Below are 22,336 nucleotides of genomic sequence, written 5' to 3' on the forward strand. Positions count from 1 at the left end.
ATGTTTTTGGGAACTGGCATCTTGCTGAAAGTACGATTTGATACATTACAAAAAGCACATTCTGATAATTAAGTAACCAAATGGTTGAGTAAAAGTAGGATGGCACCAGCAGGAATTTGAAGGGAGTTAAAGAAACACACACTCGTATGGATAAGGATTAGAATTACAGGAGTGTAAGAAATAAGCAATGTTTGGAAGGTGCCTAATGAGATGATCAGCAGCAGTGACTCTGGAGAGTAACCACTGAAGAAGGGACTCAGTGAATAACCCGTCAAGATCAAATCCTGGCCAGGTTCATCAAGAGTGGGTAATATCTGAACACGTACTGAGTTTTGGAAGTTGTGAAACTAAAGTGTTGTGTAACTAAAAGAGTTGTCAAATTAAAGAGTTAATGAGACTAGTTTGAAACTATGTAGTGAATCTTTGAGTTGTTTGAACTAATCATGATTAATAAAGTATAGTTGTTAGGCAAAGTCACTGTCTGGTGTGTGTTATCACATGCTGCATTTAATTGGCAATAACTGCTACAGTGCAGTATTTTGTATTGTGATTGACATTACTTACAACACTTTTACACTATGGCCAACATTTCAATACAATACCCTATTAGTACTGGCATTCAGAGTTTATATTATGATATGAAATTGTAACAGACTTACTATTTAGATGTGCAGTTTAAATTGGCATTATGGTCGGCAGAGACAATATGGGCCAAAGGGCCTGTTCCTGTGTGCTGTTCTATATTCTACGTATTTGTTCTGCTCACATTGGTTGAGTCCATAATCCTCCATACATTGAGGCAAGTAACAAAGAGTTCAAGTATATTCAATCAAAACCTAACTATTACCCCCAACTACATTTAGATGCCAGCTAATAATGTTGTTACATACAACAATGCAACCTGAATATTTTACCTTTTAAAACACTAGATATATTTTATAGCTTTGACAAGTACTGCACAGATATTTATTTTGCAATTGTTACTAAATAATTATCATAAAATAAACTGGGAAAGAAATAAAACCTCAATGGATAAAGGAGCATGGATTACAAGGGGAAGCTGCTAACAGTCTTCAAAATTGTTAACCTCCATTGTTTCTTCAAATAAATACAGGGTAGTAATTAATTGTTGCCAGTTCAAAAAAAATACACATCTGGAAAGGAATTAAAGCACATCAATTGGTGGCATACAGTGAAACCTGCAGGTGGGAAATGAGAATTATTCATATCACAAGTTCCACCACCCTTCAGACAAACCATAATAACTTGCTGCCTAATAAAAAAAAATCATCTCTGGTTCATTTGCCAATTTAGTTAAATTAGTGTCCACTCGTTACTGCCCCTTCTCTTAGTGGAAATGGTTTTATCTACTCCACCAAAACCCCTCTTAATTTTGAGCACAAATATTCACTTAACTATTTCTGCTCTAATGAGAATAATCCCAATTTCTTCAGTCTTTTGTACTTGATATAATTCCAATACGTTTCTTCCACACCATATAAAGGGCTTTACATCATCCCTAACTACATTTAAAGATGCAAGCTAATAATGCTGTTACATACAACATACATTTAAATCAGATGCCCAAAAACTGGATACAATACTTTAGCTGAGACCTAACTAGAAATTTGCAAAGATTTTTGCTTATTTGTGCTTTCATACTCTATACCTCGGTTCAGAGAGCCAAGGATCCAACATGCTTTTGTAGCAGGTATATCAGCCCAACCCACTCCTTTCAAAGAGTCATATACATAAAGGTACATGATCTCTTGGGTCTGTATATTCCCATACCCCTTCATACTTTAGTTTGTTTTAGTTTGTATATAAATTTATAGATAAATTAGTTATAAATTCTATGGATTTTATAGAATAAAGAAAAAATCAAAATTATTTTTTCTAATACGAACTTCATCTTGCGAGTCCAATGAGAATACCTCTATTTCAGCAGCATTTATAGCAACTAAAGAAAAACAATATATACTTGGGCATATACAGTATATACATTTTATATATTCAACACAGAAAGGGATTCCATCTCTCAAATCCCGTGAGCTGAAAGTGTCTCTCAATCTGCACAAAGTACATCCTATTCTACTGCTACAATAAAATTCCAGAATTGTCTCCTACATATAGGCAACCCACAGGAGGTCAAGTGAGAGTGCCTCATATCCAGCAAGGATGGCAATTTAACTCCAGGTCCTAGCTAATGTGATGAAAGATTGTGTTGGAAGTGCATAAAATCCATGTGTTGTACAGACATATACAACCATCACTGCACACTTAGCACTACAAAAGGGACTCGTATTTGATATCAAATTCAAACCAATACAAATTGGAGCCGTATGTTTTACATCTTATTTGGCATGAGATCAGCTTTGAATTTACCTTTTCAGAAGCTTTATAGTTAACATACATATTTCATTGCAGCTGTGTCCATTAACTGCCATTCTGAATTGATATTCTCAAATTTTCTGCATTTTGATCAGTGCTGTAACAAAGGCCCACCATTTCAGAAGCTCTGTTGGAGCAGCAGAGCCTTGGTGCTGCTTCACCAGATCTCAACCTCAAGTCTGTGGTCTCCACATTGTATCCTTTTGAATCCACAGTGCATCTACTTTCAACATCAGTGCAGATTCCCAGCTTCATCATCTTTGATGTCCCTTTTTAATCAGAGATTTAACAAACAAAATATACTTTAGGGGTAAAGCTGACAAAGCAGGGAATCATTAGAGCAACTGCCAACTATATTTTATAAAATAGCCAACCTCTATTGATCAAAAGCTCAATTTAAAGAACTAGTATTTTTATTGACTCATTCAGAGTCATTAAATACAACACAAATTACATACTATCATACTTTACGGTTGTCCATTTCAGAACTATATATATATATATATATATATATTCTTTTAAAACAGTACGTTACTAATTTGAAATATTTTTCTGTGCAGTTTATTGAATTTCATTCACAGTACTACACAGCTCATGTTAGCGGTTCCTGCTTTATGACACAGTTCTGCAAGATGATCCCACTACTTTTCCCAGAAATCGCGTTGGGAGTTAAAGTCACTATGTTCCCTGCGGAAGATGACGTTCCTGGTTGTGGTTCATGTACTACAGAGCTTGGAGCTGTGTAAATGTAGTTGAATCCTGCATTGTCTAACATGTCAGACCAGGCCCGGTACTGAAATTCAGCAGCTCCCCAGTAGTTTCTAATACTGGATTCTGAACGGTGTCCAGTGAGTGCCATAATCTCCCGTGCTCCAAGGCCTGCATCGCACAGGAGACGAACAGTCGTAGTTCTGAGCGAATGGTTGGTGTACCTCTGGGAGAGTCTGGCAGCAATACTGATCCTAGGCATCATGCTTCCCAGATAATTTACCCCCATTGGCTCTCGCTTGTACCAGACAGGTTGTTCACGTAATTGTTCTGGTGTTAATTTTAGAGGATGAAGGTAAAAAGCAGGAGGATCAGGTGGCAGCTTAGATATATAAAGTTCAAGTGAGGTGACTGGACAGTTTGCATCTCCTGGCATATCATACATCCGGCCCAGCTTCAAGGGGTCCTCACGGCTTCTACTTTTTCCAGTATACTTCAGCATTGCATAGCGTCGCCCATTGGGATCTCGTTTAATAACAAAAGCGTCCGGAGGGAGGTCCCTAAGGATTTCCCGTCCACGCTTGGCAAAGTGCAACTGCAGGTCAAACCAGACTTTGTTGACGAGTGCAAGGGGTGTATGAAGTCCCAGGACCCCCGATGTTCTGATCTTTCGAAGGTCGCCTGCATTAATGGGGGGGTGATGATTTGTCTCATCCTTCCCTTGCTTTCTTAGTATCTTAAGCACACCCAGAAACACATTATTGGCACTGCTGAATTCCTTATCCTGCATCAGGCAGATTTGCCGGCTGTGAGGAGGCATCTTAAGGTGCCTGTTTAAACCAGCTCGGATCGATTTATAACTGGAAATACTATAAGTGTTACCATCATGATTCCTCACTGTGCCGTAAAATTCTCTCAAAATACCATTAAGTTCTTCCACTGATGTTGTTTCAAATTTATCATCTTTGCCCTTTTCAATAAGCCACTGCTTTAGGATATTCACTGCCCAATCTGTCTGCTTGCGAGTGTTCTTCTCGTTGCGTTCTTCCTCGAGCCCAATAAGATCCTCCTCTGTCACACTAATATGCCGTCTGGTTCCATCTAAAAGCTCGTCACTGGCAACTTGTTCATCTGTCATTTGGTCCTCAAAACTGAGCAGTGTGCTGCCATCGAAAATGCCATAGGTGTAGAGTGGGGAGTGAGACGCTGTTTTTTCGGACAGCTGTGAATTGCGGAGTAATACGTAATTTTTTGATATAATGCTTTAAATATTTGTTTTAAAAAAAGCAAAGAAAAATAATCCAGCAGGTGGCGTTCGTTATTAATGTTTCCACAAAAGTATGACGATACTCAACAGCGCACACCCTATTAACCAATCACTTTCACACATTACAAACCATGGCATTACATGTTGTCACACAATAAATAGTATAAAGACACAAATTGGCTTTGAGTTTGGAAAAAGAAAATAATACTAAATCTCCCTCATAGCTAGCAAATCTTTCAACTACTGAGAAATGATCCCAAATGGAGAAAAAACACATCCATTTCATGTATGTATTCTCTAGAAGAACTGGAAAAACTTTATTGCTGCACTGAAGAGAATCTGTAATAGAAATGGGTAAAGGCTTACAATGTCTGACAAACAAACCTCAACTGACTGAACAACTTGTGTGGCAGTACTCTGATGTGCTTCAACGGCGAGTCACCCATATGCAGAATTTAAGGCTGTTCGAAGTAAAGCAGCTGTGTGCATCACATCAGGATACTCCAATATGTTGAAGCATTTGGAAATGTTTAGCAGCAAACTTTTTGAGGAGTGAATGCAGCCGTACTCTGCTGTGCTAATATGTTCTGGTTTCATTTAGAGAATCTTTCCAGTTTATTTAGAGAATGCACAAAACTGTTAATAATTTTTACCCCTCTCCCTTCCTGTGCTTCTTTTAAAATCACAATGATTTGCACAACTGTCTTCTTTCTGGCAACAGGAAGTTATAAATGCACAACACAATGCAGATAATACAGCTTTCTGCCCTCCCTCCATGTTACATCTCTTTGAGTGTTTGTGGAAGTCTCCTACCATCTAAAAAGTGGGTCCACGTCCAACTAACCTGAGAATGGAACAATATGAATATTTTGGTTGACGATCTTCCTTTACAAATGACAGCCACATTCCACCCAAAGAAATAATTATACTATTCCACTAGCCACATCTGGTCAGCAGTTGCACTTCAGTGAACTATAACTGATGCTATAAAGTGTCATGATAAATGAGCTGTACCCACCTGGTTGCCACTAGGAGATGTTTTCTTAGTGGCTGTTGACTCTGCTGGAACCGCTGTAGGATGTCTCTGGGTGGCCTGACTGAGGCTACTTTCTGTTAATGGAGTAAAAGCAGTTCATTAATGTTTTAGTTTGACACAAGGATGATGATAGAGAAATTGAAAAAAGTTTCTTCTCAAAGGATCTTTGTCCCAACAGTTGCTGCAACATTTATCTTTCTGCTTGATGCAATAACAATTCTAGTTTTAAAATGAGCTCTAACAATTTGAAATGTTTTTCTTCCAACTCTTATTAAAACTCAACAAAAAGGGTGCAATAGAGACAATGACATATCTAGAAATTGGCACATAAACCATAAGCACTGTGCTGGCACTTTAGGTACTGTCATCCCATTTTCAACTGGCTTTCTTTTGGCTGATATAGTAAACTCCATCAATGTATTGTTCCCTCTCCTTAAAAATCCATCAGTCAGCCCTGCTACAAAGAGCTATTAATAATGGTTGTCCACATTTTCATAACCTTCTGCATTTTTCCTAATTTAATCTATATCTAGATGAAAAAGGTATATAATGTATACATCAATACAGCATTGTTTCCTTTCATGATTTCCTGGACAAAGTCAATGAAAATGTAAATGAGTTACATTGGTTGAATTTTCAAATATAAATGAGGTGATTCTGTAAAATCCACAGGCATGACAATAGGATGAGGCTGTGCTTTATTAACCATTACTTTAGTCTGCTCCATTGTTAAAAGCATGTCATTATGCTAAGTAGCTTTCCGCAAGATTTTATACTTTTTGAATTTGTGGGGATTAAAAACTTTAACTACAGACAGCAGAGCATCTCCAATAGTGTTCTCAAAGCTAAAGGTGTTTTGTTTTCCAAGAGCTAAAAGGTACCTCCACGTAGTGCAAAGTATTATTCTGCTACGTGTAAATGCACATCATTTTAATTACATTTGCTGTTTGGGATCAATTACATTTCCAGTGATAAGTGAGTTTATCATTAATTATATATTTTAATGTCTCTGTACTTCCCAAGTAACTCGCTTCCTTTTAGCTGAAGTGGTAAGCAACGACATCTCAGTATTGTCTGTGATCTTCTATCACCCTAACACAAAAAGACTTTTGGTAGTGTTGGCCAGGCCATTTCTTCACCAATGCCACTCCTCTATTGCCCAGGTGAACGAGACTGCCTCACTTTTATTCTTATTTATCTAGCACAGTTCAGAGATTCTTCTTGAATGGCTTTGCTTCCTGCTCAGTTGTGGAAATCACGGAGGAATAGCCCTTACCTTCCTGCTTCTTACCTATATTCTACACTCAACAACATCTTCGAAAGATAGGCCAGCTTTCAAATATACATCCACACTTGACTCTACACAGTAATACCAGATAACTATGCGAGTTCATCACACTTCTTGCCTAACATCCAATATTAGATGAGCCAAAATAGCTTCAAATAACATATCAGGGGAAAAAAAATCCATCATCTTCAATCCCCTTCACAATCTTTGTGCTTTAGCCACAAATCTGATCCACCTTCCAGGCCGCACTGACCTGAAGCAGAGAGCTAACAAAGTTTTTGATTCCTGAATTGACCTTTCAATCAAATATGAGGAAAACCTTGGTCTCCAGCACAAATCAGTTAATGTATAAACTGGTAAATTACCAGTAAACTTCCTGTAACATTGTTGGCTGATGATTAGATAGAATGCTATATGATGATAGTGCTATTTAACATTATATTATTCTGCTGCTATAGTGGAGTATTATGTTTAAACTATTTTTTCCTTTTAATACAAGAATCTAAATATATACATAGCCTGAGGTCACTCACCTCAGGCTATAATAACAATGAAAGAATTTCACAGGTTACAGCCACAATGCAATCAGTTTGCTGCACCATTTAGAATATGGCAGTGTATCTCCTATGATGTTGGTCACAACAATTGTGATAAAAGAAGAAAATTTTCCAACATGTACCATGCAACACATTTTGGAAAAAATGTGCCTTTTAGGTGTTAAGGAAATATTTGCTCTGGATACTCAGATCACCTAGTAGGCCAGAGAACTTACCAAATTTTGAAATGCTACTCAGTTCTAGCTTTTAACTAGAAATAGCAAAATAACCACCTTATTTAGTTAATATTTTGCTTTAGAAGTATTCTTTTATAAATGGAATAAAAATGTAATTGGGCATGCCAACACATGCTTAGTTTGGTCTTGCGAGCTTTCAAATGTATTAACAGAAGCAATGAACAGTAGATTTTCAGCATTTTCTATTTTTGTTTAATCCCAAAAGTCTAACATACATTGTAACCCCACTTCACTAACATTCTAATAATAAGCCTTTATACGGCTGAAATACCAGAAGTACATTTTAGTGCACAGTGGGAAACTAGTATGCCTCAATTGAAAGGTTCACAAAAGTGTTAGCTATACTTGCTGTTACTTTATCATTTAATTCCTGAACTGTCAATTTTAATGGGGCTAATGAATTACAAAACCAGTTCAGGCTAGCAGTAGGGCACTTTTTAAGGAATAAACCACAATTCAACCCATTTAGTTGAGAGTGATGGGACAGGGAACCAGTTTTATAAGAAAAAAGTCACCATTTCCTTATTTTCGCCAGCACAGAATTCCAGCATTGGTCCTCAGACAACACTTCTACAAGGTTACGGATAGATTTATGCATCGGAGAATCATATAGCTCAGCAGGAGGTCATTCGGTCCATCATTCCCACGTTAGCTCCTTGGAAGAGCTATAGAGCGGTCAAGATCGAACTCAGACCACTAGCAGCTCTCTTAGCTGCACAACTGAATAGTCTCACTTTCTAACTCTTTCACATACATCTGCAAATTTCTCCTTTTCAAGTATATTACTTTTTCAAGTTGCCTTTATAATTACCTTTCACTCCCCTTTCAGGCCATGCTTCTCAGAACATCGTTTTCTAATTTCCCCTCCCTGCCATTCCTAGATCGTTACTCCGATTATTTTAATCCTACGATCTCTGGTTACAACCCCATGTGACAATGGAATTAGCTCCTTCTCTTTTGAACACCTCTATCAAGTTTCCCTTTAACCTTCCCTGCTCTAAGAACACTCCTTGGTTCTCTAGAGTCCCTCATTCCTAGTAACTCTCCTCTGCATCCTCCCTAAGTGTTGACATTCCTTCTGAAATGTTATGTCTAGAATTGGACAAAATGGTCCAGCAGAGGTCTAACCTGTGATTTGCAAAATTTTAGAGTGGCTTCTTACTCTGCTTTCATCCACCTAATATCTGTTAACGTCTTCCTAAAGTCTATTATCCTCCTCACTACATTACTGAGCCCATTACGGAGTCAACCTTTAAATTAGATCTAGGTCATTAATATATTAGGAACAGTAATCCAGGGAGAACACCATGGTATACTGTTCAGCTACTCATCAAAACTCTCACATGTTTGAGTACATTACTTACTTTTAACATACTCTGTCCAAGGAGAACAATCCCAGCTTCTCTACAAGAGCTGAGCAGGACAATTAATTTCTAAGGGAAGAAACAATTCTGGGAAGAATGGCAAGTTAATTTCCTTTTTATTTCAAATGATTTAAATGCATATAATTTTGTTCTAGTGCTTTTTAATCAAAAATTTATAAAAGTTTTTTTTATTTTTAATAGTATCTGAACATTAGAATTTGAGAGAGCCGAAGACATTCACAAACATTCAATTTCAGCTTCAACAGTTGGTGAGCCCAGGGAAGAACATGTCAGTTGCAGTCAATGAGGGAGGCCCTGTGCTATGCTGGGTTTCTTAATTCCAGCTTCACAGAGAGAGACTGTATCCAAGGCCCGATTACAGGTAAAATGAAATGTGCTCCCTGGGCAGGCAACTAGAGATCACGCACTGACCCATCCTTTTACACATACGCAAGGATTTCTGATATATTAAAGTACAAAGTGCTTTTTAGGACAAAGTTATCCTTTTCCCTCTGATTAAGTAATGAATCTCCCACACCAAACTATGCAACGCACCACTAATGTTCTAAAATGAACATAAGTAAATATATAGTTCCATAGCTAGATCTGAATTTAATTTCCTCATTTTTATTTCAGGTGACAATTCTATAACACTGGGATTTAGATTTATCGCAGCCTTCAATTGGGACAGGTTTGTACCTTAGTGGTGATATCTTTATTACTTTTGAAATGAGATTGTGGATCTTAATGATTTAGTTAACTTTTCATAACTTAATGACAAGGAGCAATTACAAATTTATTGCCAGTAAAAAGCAGCACAATTAAACATAGCAAGTTGATGTTATTTAATATATGCACAAAACACATAGTTGAATAAATAGTATTTCAAATCTGAACACATGATTTGTCATTACCTGTTCTGGAGGCTCCTGTATTGGTGGTGTCTGAACTAGCCGTTAAAGGCTGACCTGATGACCCAGAAACTTGTCCTTGGCTGTAAGTCTGTGAAGGCCTTGGCTGTATTGCAGGCCTAGTAGTATTTGAAGGACTAAAATGTCCTGGGGAATTCAAAGATTGCTGAGACGTCCGGGAAATCTGGGGTGAAAGAACAGTCTGTGTACTAGTCACAGAAGCAGTCTGATTGGAAATAGCATTACTGATCTGCATTGATCCCATAGTTGCAGGGGACTTCCTCTGGACTCCTGGGCTTGGCAAAGAAGTACTAGCACCATTTGCTTTTGCTACATTCGCTGGCATTTGTGATGCAAGTGGCTTCGAGAGGTTGTTAAGCGTAGGTTGGGATTGAACAGGTAAAAACTCAAGTCCAGGTTGCTGGTTGGTCATCAACGTGTTTGCCGAGGCCTGCAGGAGCTGAGGTTGGGAAGACATTGCCACTGGAACGGTAAGTAATACTGGCACTGACTGTAGAGATACTGGCATAGGCTGATTACTGCCAGAGGCTGGCAGTGACTGATTGGTTCCTACCACTGCTGCAGTTGCTGGGAGCACAGGGGTGACCACAGCACCAGATGACCCTGTATTCTGAGGTTTAGTCTGTCCACCAGCTACCTGAGGAGGTGTGAAGTTTGTGACAATACCTGCAACAGTAGAACATCCTTTAATTAGAACCTATAAATATAGATATGATACACTTCCCACTCCAATTTCTTCTGAGGGTCCTATTCATGCACCATAATGGCTACCACCCATGGGATTGAGCAGGTCTGGTGTGCAAACCTTCAGTCTGATTGATGGTAAGGAGTGCAGAACAGCAGGGCCAATTCAGATTTGTTGTACAATCCCTTTGGTTCTCAAATGCACTACACAATGGAGCAGTAGGATACAGATTTAATGATGTGGCACCATACCAACTCATACTGATGCTTTCCCAGCAGATGTGAAGAGAGCAAGTCGTTAAGCCGAAAACACAGCAATACTAGCACGTCATTGACATAAAGTTAACAATATGACATTTTTAAATATGAGTGCATTTTTGATAGATATCATCAAGTTCCTACAATTCCCACAAATTACTTCAATTTAGCATCTTTGCTATATTACAAATCTGGACAGCAAAATGGAATGCAGAGATGTTAAGTTAAAAAATCAGACAAAATGTTCAATTACAAAATTTACAATTAAATCCTCAAATTGGCAACTTGGAGGTTTAAAATAATATTTTGCTGCTTTCAGTTCTACCCTCTCCTCCACTCCTCAAGGCAACACATTATCAGCTCTTAGCCCCACAGAGCAAATGAAAGTTATAAAACTTGGTTGGAAAGCAAACAGATCTAGGACACAAGCCAGTTATTTGAATACAAAGGAAAGAGGAAGTGATCAAAATTCTTCTGAAAAGCAGCAGAACTTCAGTTTCCCTCTATAATTAAAAAAGGCCAAAATTATATTCTCACAAATCAGTTGTTTCAGAGCCAAATCTTGCAGCATACAGTAAAACTTCTTTAATCTGGCATGCTCAGAATTTGGTGGTGCTGGACTGGCACATTTTCCAAATTATTGAATGTTATTTTTATTAATGCTTCAACACATTTTTTTTAAAATTTATTTTTCTTAAAGACGTTACATGGTAGAATAATAAATTTTCCAGTGAACCTGGTGTGCTTCAAGGGAACACAGGAAGTGGGTTCCCTGTGCACTTCAATGGAGCATGGAAAATGGGGGCCCCATGTGCTTCAAGGAAGCATGGAAACGGGGCCCCTGTGAGATAGACGCTGAACCGATTTCTAATAATTGGATAGTGTATTATCACAGTTGTATTGTAACAAGTTTTGGCAGGCATGGCAGGGTTTTGTTGGGAGTTAGCTGAAAGGGTAGAGTAGAGTAAATGTTGCATTGTTAGTATAGTTGCAAGATACAATTAGAAGGTACAATGGAATTCACTGAAAGTTGCAATGAATTGTTTTGCAGGTACCTGTATTACTGGAGTTTGCAGAATGCTGGCCTGATGTTGCACTATCTGCCATATTTCTTCTCAAGTCCAGCATCTGCCTTACTGTTCCACTGAAAATAGAAAATGCAAACAGAAAGTGTATGCAAGAATCAATAATAGTGAATAAAATTTCCCAAGGTTGTTACAATCCTTGCCATTCAACTTGCTGATCTTCTTTGGTGAACTTTATGACACAATGAAGAAAACAAGTCATCTGCTGAGTGTAGAATAAAATAATAGACCTGGAAATAACTTAAATTGAAACTTAAATCATCATGGACAAAGAGTAGGGAAGATTATTAGATAAATTGGGTTGGGGGGGGGGAAGAAATGGAAGGAAAAGTTTATTATAATTCAAAATTAACAAGAGAATGGCAGCAAGCTAAATTAGAATAATCTTAATGACAATGAGACAAAGACTAAAGATTACTGCTAGAACAATAAAGAGGAGCTTATTGCCCACTGAAGCTTATGTACATCATATTTACTGAATAAATTAAACATGAAAAAGGCAAAAGGGTGAATTGCAAAGAAACAGGATTACACAGAATTGAAAATTCTGATGGGGAAGCTAGGAACACTGGATGAATAGCCTCCTTCTGTAACTAAATTTACATGCCTTTACTACACAGAAGTTTGCTGTGGTCACTTGTATCATCAACTTTCTTGGTTATTCATATTACTTTTCATATTATAGCAATAGTCTACTATTTTCTATTGTGAAAGTTTTTTTTCTTAAATATGGAGAGAAAAGGAAGAGAAGAACTGATGTTAAGTCAGGAAAAACAAATGTTTGAGTAATCAATTGTAGCTGAATTAATAAAAACGCCTGGCTCTTTAAGTAATATCCTGAGGCAGTAATTATCTCAAATCCAAACAAATTGAGTACATTTAATTCAAAACATTCCTTAAAGTAAACCTTCTGGATTTATACCACAGCAAGTTCTGCAAAAGTATCCCTCGCTAAACCAAGGTCAGAAAGAACAGGTACAAAAAGTGTTTGAAAATTCAACTTTCTGACGATTGAATGGATACTAGTACATGGAAGACAAACTGTAAACAATAAATTTTCTTCCATCTACAGTTCAAAAACTCCAATTGCACTAGCATCTATGCTCAAATGTCACCCTTTTCAACCTGGACTAAAAACTGAAATGTCAAGATCTCCAACAATATCCCCAAAATTTACGCATGGCCAACCCATCCATTATCGAGAGGCAGTTTTGAAATATATTGAGCAATGTGAACGAAAATAAAATGCTCGGATTTCAAAAAGTATAATTTACATCCTTCTGATAAAGATCAGCACTGAAAGTTATTTTATAATAAAGTATACCATTTAAAAATACAGTAGCACTTTAACTAATTTATACTCCAATAAAGCCTCCTTAAAACACACAGAATTTAACAGTTGCTGCTAGTTTCCTAGCCCCTTCTCAACATTTGAAAGCTGCTTCACTGTACTCGCACTACACCTGCCATTACACTAATGATACAGTCTCTGCCCTTTGACTTTTATGTTCTCAAACTATGATATAATTTATTTACACCCCAATACTTCTTGACACTGACAAAACTTTCTCTAAAACCTTCTCAAAATCCTTGTCCTCAAGTTGAGCTAAACAGTTTATCAGTGGTACATGTGGGGTTGTTTTGCATGCCTGGTTGCCTTGGCTCATGGGCCAATTTATGTTACAGAGATGTACTACAAACAGCAAGCAAAAATATTGTCTGCACCTATATGAATAAACTTTCATGTAAAACCACTTCGGCATTTTGTAGTGTTTACCTCTGGGTGAATCATTTTTTAAAGAAGTTCTTTCCCTCCCTTTATATTGTGCAGTTGTCAAATTTTTCTTTGATCAAATTTTTCTTTTATCCTATTTTAATTGGCATCAAAGGTGGATGCAACTGGGATTAAATACTTATTGGGCACTACGCAGAATCAAATTTTACAACCTCGAATAAGTGATTATATAAACTTTAAACAAAGTGACACACTGTACAAACAGCCAGCTTACCTACGACACTGCACATTGCCAGAAGCACCAACAGGGGGGTTGACGGATTTGCTGGGAGAGTTAGGTTGCGTAGTCTGAACTCCAGATGATTGCTGAGGTATCGAGACAGAAATATTCTGGGCAAAACAGAAATTAATAGTAATGCATGTGCCAAAACCAGTATTTCATTCTCTCAAGACAAGAGTGAATCACAGCAGCTTCTGGGACATCAAATGGCTCATTTAAATAATGTATAACATTTGCCTTTAACAGAATCTACATGCAGTTGCCTTTGAAGAAAAGCAGTTTTAGTACGTGGATCTTCAATGAACAGCATCCTTCCCCCCACCCCTCAAGCCTTCTGTTCTGTTAATAAATATTACAGAAGTATAGATTCAGTACAGTACAGGAGGCAATCAGTTCACTGTCCATACTGGCTCATTGTGGAGCAATTTACTTAGTCATACTACTACACTCTTTTGTCAGCCCAGTTAGTCATTTCTCTCAAATGCCAATTCAATTCCCCTTGGAAAGCCTTGATTGACTCTGCTTTAACCACACTTACAGATCCAGATCATAATTACCCTGCATAAACATTTTTTCCTCTCATTCCAAATCTTTGTTCTTAGAATCAGTGTCCATTGTCCTCAAACTTACTCTGATTGGTACAGCTTCTATTTACTCTATCTAAATCTGTCACAACCTGTAAACTGTTACCTCTCTGAAACCTTCATTATTTTATGCACCTATCTTTTATCTGTCACTTTTAATTAATGTCAAAGGCTAAACCCAGAGGAAAAAAAATTTTTTATTTGCTTATACAAGGATACAAATCCTGGTGACAAACTGGAAAGAGAGCAAGGGCAACATGTATCTACTCCACACCCAACATGTTTCATCTAAAGCAAATACCAGAGATGGTGGAAATCTGAAACAAAAACAAAAATTGCCAGAAGCACCCTGCAGGCCAGCAACACATTTTTCTAGGATTATCTTCTTCAGCTGATGTACAGGTAGCAGAATTGGAAAAACTAGATAAGAACTGGCAGCCTTTGCTTTAAAATTAACCGTTAAATTTTCATTGTAATTTACTTTGTCGATATTTATAATAGAAACTAACCACATACAGCTTGGGTGTCCAAAATCCAGTTGTCTGAAAGCAGGACATTTTTGAAATTATTTCATTCTATATGCAGTGCCCAAATACGGGATAATTGAGTTAGACATTAATACAGGATGGAGCACCGAACTAGTTATTGATTCTGTTGTTTTGTTTGCAGTGATGTGCCAATCTTGTTCCCATACTCCAAGTCCACCCAAACCACCCCTCAACCTCACGAGCAGCCACCGGAGGTTTCCTATGATTTCACTATCAAAAAGACCAGCAGATACCGTCAAGGACAGCACTACAAAAGGAATCATAATTCATTGTCTACTTAGTAAATACAAAACATTTATTGTTTGTTCCATAACTTTATGCATTACATGGTTTAAAATCTAGGAAAATCCAAAATCCAGCATGATGTTGGTCCTAAGGAGATCAGATCTTGGACTCACTAGTTAGACCACGTTGCCAGTGAAGTCCCGCAAGAGTGTAATCACAGCAGGTGAACCACAAGTTTATATATGCAGTTTTCTTAATAGATTTCTGTGAGCTTGTTTATAACAACAGTGATTCGAAGAGTGCATGGACAGCAAAGTTTTACAAATATCTAGACATGTTCGAGAGAGGATGCATGCAATACAACCACAAGCCTGATTTGATATTAGTTACAAAATAAATTCCTGGTAATCCATTGTCAAATTTCACAAGTGCTATACAAAAGTCTTATCCCTTTCCTGCATTTGTATCAGGGTTGTAGCACACATCATAATTAATAAATCTCATATGAGCAAAGTATACAGATAGCATCACTGCTTTCCTCTCCATGCTGTCAATTTTCAGCTCTGATCCATAAATGCTTTTAAAATGTTTCCAGATGATATCATTTATGGTATTAATAGTAGAAGAGGTAAACTAAGAGGCTGCCAGAAAAACATGAGCCACCATCACATCACGATTACCAAAGATAGTTAAAAAAAACAGAACGTAACAGCTTCGCTCTTCATTAATTTTGAATTGGGATTGCAGAGAATGCTACAAAACGTTGGCAGAGAAGAACTGCATGATGCAATAAGAGTGCAGAGAAAGGGAGAACAGAAATTGTTAACATACAATAATTCCAATATGACCCCCAATCATCCAACAGCTGGTGGGGAATTAAAATAAAATGATACCACCAGGAAAGCAGGCAGTGCCACCAGAAGCAGTCCAGAATTTTTATTTTAGAATCAATGAATTGCACTAGCAAAATACACATTTTATGTATATGTAATTTTTTTTTGGGGGGGGGGGATCTAGACATTGCTTACAAGGCCATTCTTTATTGCCCTTGAACTATGTGGCTTTCTGAGGACATTAATGAATCAACAGTGTGGGATGAATCTGGAGTCACATGGGCCAAATTGGACAAGGATGGCAGATTTTCTCCAGAGGTACACTTGTGAACCAGATGGATTTTTACACCAATCTGGTACTTTTACCATCATCGTTACTAAGCCTAGTTGTTCACCCCCTCCCCCACAGTTTGCAATCACTCTCTTTGCCACAATGGGACTCTGACTTTTTAAAATGATCAAATTTGATGCAGACATTACTACGAAATTAACAATCTTGACACTTTCATCAAGAAGCAATGTTAGAGTCACTATATATTTGTGTTTGACTTAGATAGACTTAAAACAACTAGCTTTGCTGTCAATAACTTCTGGTAATTTCAGCAGAAGTGGAATCTTTGGACAGGAATACAAATTTAGCTTCCAAAGACCAGTATCCAATGTACAATTTTAACATGGCAGAGACACAAGTCATGGTTTGTCAGAGACACAAGTCATGGTTTGTCAAATGAGAAATTAAACCATGTGCTATTCACCTCAGCACAAGCTGAAGTATAAAATCAACATACAGACTATAATGCTGATTATGTATTAAATATTCTGTGATTCACTGCAAGATTTTAATTGTTAAATTAATGGTATCACCATGATACTGCATTATTCACCCTTACTTATACAAACTGGCTGATAAATTGAACACATTCATCCATAGTTCTGCAGAGATGACATTATAAATAATATAACAGCGTTCTTCACTCACACTACTGAAGCAGGATTTAGTGTTGCCACATAATGCTATATCGATTTACAATCAAGAGCACGGAATATCCATTTTTGTACTTCTTATGCAGTAATTGGATGTACATTCGTCTTGTTACTGATCGAAACAAAGCTAAAAGTGGTTGTAAACAATAAGTGTGAAACAGTTCATGTCCGTTTGCAAAAAATGATAATGAGATGGAATAATCACGTCTCCACAAACTCAGCAGGGATTTTCACCCAGAATGAGCAACTTTATGTGACTCAACCTATCTATCTACAATTTGCTACTAAATTTGTATATTAACAAAAAACTTGTATATCTCAGAAGTCTAAGCATTATATGAACAAAACCAAACCAGATGCATATTTATCTTGTGATTAAAACTTCCCCTCTAAAAGTCATCATAGCACCCAACAGTTTTAAACTGTCTACTTGGTTAATGTACAGCAAGATTTTACTATTATCCTTTCATGACAGGACAATAACTAGTCACAGATTTTGAGAAGTGTACCATGACTCCACCAAGTAAATTTCCGATCATGGATTACTCACAAATATGCTTTCTTACAATTAATATCTCCTACTATGTGCTCAACAAGAAACAAGCAGGAATCACCTGGAGAAATAAATCCTTTTTTTTCCAGTCATTATAATGTGACTATACCTTGAGTGTTTGGACAAGTTCGGTTGAGGATGTGAATCAATCAACTGTTTCAAGAAACTCTTAGATTAATCACTCAAAATATTTACTAGTAAATTCCCCAATTAACAGATTCTCCAATTAATTAAATAACCAGCTTGCCCTCACCAATAACTGCGATCAGTAAAAATTGAGAGTATTCAAATTGCTTTGACAACAAGTTTCAACTTCACCTGATAGGCATTCAAGAGAGAGACTAGTATGTGACAAGCAATTTCACTCAAAAATTACAGCCCTACGGTGATCAATTCTGTTCATGTTTTCTCAAGTGGGTTTCTGTTGAAATAAAGCAGGTGTGAGATGGCCATGAGTCCATGAACGGAGGTTGTATATTTTCAACTGCTTCTGAGTGCAAAACACAGCAGTACAAGTCTGTAATCCAAGCCTTCTGAATGAGAAATTGATAGGAGTTCCAGCTAGATATTCAATATGATCTCCTGCTGTTCAAAGGCAGGCTCTGAAACTTCCTTCATAGATTAAAAAGGTAATTATATAAAAGCAAGCCCTTCTAATTATCTGAAAGCACATCATGGTAAATAGAGTCATACAGCATGGAAAACAACTCTTATGGCCTAAATGGCCCATGCCGACCAAGATTCCCATCTAAACTGGTCCCATTGGCCCACATCACTCTAAACCTTTCCTATCCATGTACCTGTCCCAAGTGCCTTTTAAATGTTGTTAAATGTACCTGCTTCAAACACTTCCTCTGGCAGCTCATTCCATATCCTGACTACCCTCTGGGTGAAAAAGTTGCCCCTCCTATTAACACTCTCCCCTCTCACCTTACACCTATGCCTTCTAGTTCTTGATTCCCCAACCCAGCAAAAAAGACTTGAAGCATTACTATATATTATTACAAAGTGAAGAAAAGTCTCTCAGAATGGACAGCAGAGGTAAGAATGCGATGGGTGGATAATGGCTGACATCATAGGTAGGCACATGAATACCATTTTTTCCAAGTATTAAGGTAGAAAAGTCTCTATTGTAGCAAAAAAAACTTGAAATCAAGACAATTCTTTGTAATTGGGATTCAAAAGATGGTGACAATTCTTAATAACAATCTATGTTGTTATCTACAATTTAGTAACTTGACATCATTGTAAGTGTGAAGGGAAAACAGGTTGCAAACATTATGTGCTTGCCTTGTCAGCTTTTCCTTGTTCATAGACCAGTACTACTGTTTATTTTAGCTTATTGAATATAAATGGTCTCAGTGTTTGAGAAACATGCAATTGACACAAAAACACATTCCACAAAGTTATCCTTATTTTTAAACTTGTTTGATTAATGACAATTTAAATTACTCAACCTTTGGCACAACTTGCCTTTTTATTTTTAAAATATTATGCTCTGCATGCCACTGGATTAGGGACACTGCAGAATTAGAATCACTGAAGAGTAAAAGCACTTTTCTTCCATCATTGTGTAACCATTTCTCTTCTGGACTCCGACACCAGGTTTTCCGCTGAATACACGACTGATGTTTCTATATCTTCAAATGCAAAGCTTTAGGGTTCTTGGCTTTGTGAATAAGAATATATTGTGGAAGAAGAATAGTTTCATAGTTTGACATTTTTGGAAGAAAGGCATGCAGAGGTTTCTGCAGAAATTTTCAACTCAGTGTCTGAACTGGGAATGACAAAAGCATGAAATGACCTGAAAGCTAGTTAACAGAGGTAAGTTCTAAAGATCCATAATAAAAAGAAAATTGGACCTTGCTACAATGATCCAACATCTTAGTCTAAATTTGACTGATCCGTAAATACTGCAGTCTCAAGAACTGTTGGAAAGGACTTGTGTTTCCAGCTAAATATATTTGGCAATCCCCTAAAGAAAAAGTAGCATTGGAAGTTCTGTCCAAGCAACTGGTCATGGTACTTTCCACTATTAGGAACTGTGTTTTTAACTAAAATAACAAACTTAGCACTGAACTCTGAAGGGTCAACTCTAGAGGTCATCTGTGCAATGCTCATTGCTTCAGTTTTATGAGGAAGACAAGGTCAACTTTCCTGGTTACTGGAGTTACAATTTCGGAGAAAACTGGTGTACTGTTCAAGGAGAAATAATGGATAACATCAGCAGTATTTCATAAGAAACTTTGATGATATTTTTAATTCTTACTTGTGTAGGCATCTGAGCCTACACTAGGGAAAGATCAATGTTTGCTGGACTGCCATGGCTTTTTATCTTTGGAAATCGTCAACTGACTTAGTCCCAAGCTTTAACAAAATTAAAAGAGAGGTAAATATTAATAATTCTAAACCCAGGTTTTCTGAAGATGAAGAGGTTGTCTAATCCAGTATCCTTACTGCAGACGCATGATCAACAGAAAGCTTCATCTTTGTAGAAAAGCAATATTCTTCTGCACCCAATGCTTTTGAGCCATTGGGAATTCTATTTACTTTCAGATAACTCATGATGTGAAAATCTAAAGGTTCAATTATGAGTCACTTCAAAAACACGATACAACTAAAGTAGAAAACAGCAAGATTTTGAGGGTGGGTTGTGGCTGGGAAGAGTAACAGCACTAAATAATGGCACACTGAGTGAGGAACTCACTTACAACTCTGGTTAAAAAGGATATATCTCCACTACCATTCCTCATTAGTATTTCAACGGTACCCTTTTTCAGAGGATAATTGGTATATCACATTCAACTTTAATAGTCTCAATTGACAAAGTTAAAAGTTTAGTACTATGCCTCACCTCCAGTGAAACAAAATGTCAACAGTGGTCTTTTTAACAAAATTGCTCAAATTGTTGGGGTCACAGAAGTGGAAACAATATGAACAATATGTTTCAAGTACCACCACCTATAGTATTTCCCCCAAGATTTCTCAAGTTGTTTTCTGCCTTTGCATAAAAAAAATTGTAGAAACACTGACACAGGAGTTACAGCAGCTAATTGGAGTAGATGCAAAACTGAGAGTAGATGCAAAACTGAGAGAACTGTTCAAAAGGCACTGCCAACTGAATGTAAACACTTTTTACAGCTAAAACTTGCATGGATACGCATTAAGTATCAGACAAATCTCTTCCCATCTATTTCAAAAAGGTGATAGATACAAATCATAAAAGACACCATTTTCTTAGCTAAAATGGAATGAAATCCAATGACTGGATCAGTTATAATAATTCATAATTAGATAGAGGCTGATAATATTATTAAAGTTTGATTTATTTGATGTGAAATCTCCAAATCCAAATGACAAAACAACTTAGCACATACTGACAGCCAACACAAGAAATTGATTTATGGCAGAACACGGAAGAAAGTGCTTGAAAGAATCACCTTGTAAACTTACTTAAATGCCTTGCATCGAAGCCAAGTGCAATACCACTTTAAAATGTCTGCATTATCCCCAAGCTTCCCTCTGACTCCTTTGTTCTCTTCTCAATGCAGCCTTTCCCAGATGGAAGTATAATTAAGAAATTTCAGCACAAGCACTGCTGCATGCTGGTAAATCAGGAGGCGAACCACAACTGTTATCCTCCTCGTCAGTTATTGTTTTATAAATTACAATCTGATGCAGAGATTTTTTGCACTATTATAAGATTCTAGTAGCACAGTAGTTTGATATTACTACAAATTTGACAGAAGAAATTGGCAACATTGAAGGTGTACCACAAGGCAGTTCAACCTTCACCAATCCTTCCTAGTTTGTAATAACTGCTTCTGTCTGGTGACTATGTTCATGGCCTCTCATACATTTTTTTGCTGTCTTAAGAAAGAAGATGACTGTGAACAAGCAGAGGTCTTCTTCAAAGGATTCGGAGGCTGCAAACAGACACTGCTTTTATTTGAGCCTTTTTGTAGGACATCATTGCATTACTGCCATTTCCCATTCGTTCCTTAATTAACTCTTCATCAAAGCCACGACTGTGAAGGGCAGCTACACTGCTGACCTACAATAAAATGAATACACACAGAAAGAAAAATAAGCCTGTGTTGATGAACAAGTCCCTGGAGTTGTACAGACAGGCTGGATTTCTGATATTAGTCAAATATTTTTTATCATAACGACGGAGGCACTGTTGATTTGAAATGCACCAAGATGGCTTTCCTTATAATGTTGAATTTTTCATATGAAGGTGGATTCAATTAATACTTGAAAGGTTACCCTGAAGTAGCATTGTGCTATGTTTTGTTTAGTGAAATGAACACAATGCCCCACTGGACTGCCATAACTTTAAATGGGAGAGCCATTTAGGAAATCCAACCATTAATGCTTCTCCCAATACAAAAAAAAATTACAAAATATTGTAGTAGCTGCAGGATTATCAAATATTTGACATTAAGATTCTCCCTACCCCCAAAGATTGAAGCTTTTTATCATATATCTCAAATGATGAATACATGATAATGACATGTTGACAAGCAAACTAGAAGGGAACACAGCGTGACAGGATTTCCTTCAAAGGAACATTCAACAATTCTTCAAAGTCACTGAATTGCGAGTCAGATCACCTATGCGATCACTATCACTGCACTTTGGTAGAGACTGAAGTGTTACTAGTGCTCTCAAACTAGCGCAAAAAAAGCATGTAAAACTGTGTTCAAAGTGATTGCCAAATGGATAAAAATGTAACAAAACTGAATGCAAAACTGGAAATGAAAGAGACTGACCAAAAATTCAAAG

At 37.2% G+C, this 22,336-nt stretch overlaps 1 protein-coding gene across 16 annotated transcripts in view; it reads right to left on the reverse strand.

Annotated features, from left to right (window-relative positions):
* The window catches only part of LOC127585450 (activating transcription factor 7-interacting protein 1-like), a 148,056-nt gene that overhangs the window by 30,902 nt on the left and 94,818 nt on the right, over positions 1 to 22,336 (reverse strand). For all 16 annotated transcript variants that reach the window (XM_052042886.1, XM_052042884.1, XM_052042897.1 and 13 more), the window contains 4 exons: positions 13,816 to 13,931; positions 11,777 to 11,865; positions 9,762 to 10,445; positions 5,385 to 5,476 (listed from right to left, as the gene is read on the reverse strand). In XM_052042886.1, coding sequence (XP_051898846.1) covers positions 5,385 to 5,476; positions 9,762 to 10,445; positions 11,777 to 11,865; positions 13,816 to 13,931 — 981 coding nt within the window. The remainder of the gene's footprint in view (positions 1 to 5,384; positions 5,477 to 9,761; positions 10,446 to 11,776; positions 11,866 to 13,815; positions 13,932 to 22,336) is intronic.

Source organism: Pristis pectinata, chromosome 33, assembly GCF_009764475.1.
Source record: "Pristis pectinata isolate sPriPec2 chromosome 33, sPriPec2.1.pri, whole genome shotgun sequence".
NCBI classification, from domain to species: Eukaryota; Metazoa; Chordata; class Chondrichthyes; order Rhinopristiformes; family Pristidae; genus Pristis; species Pristis pectinata.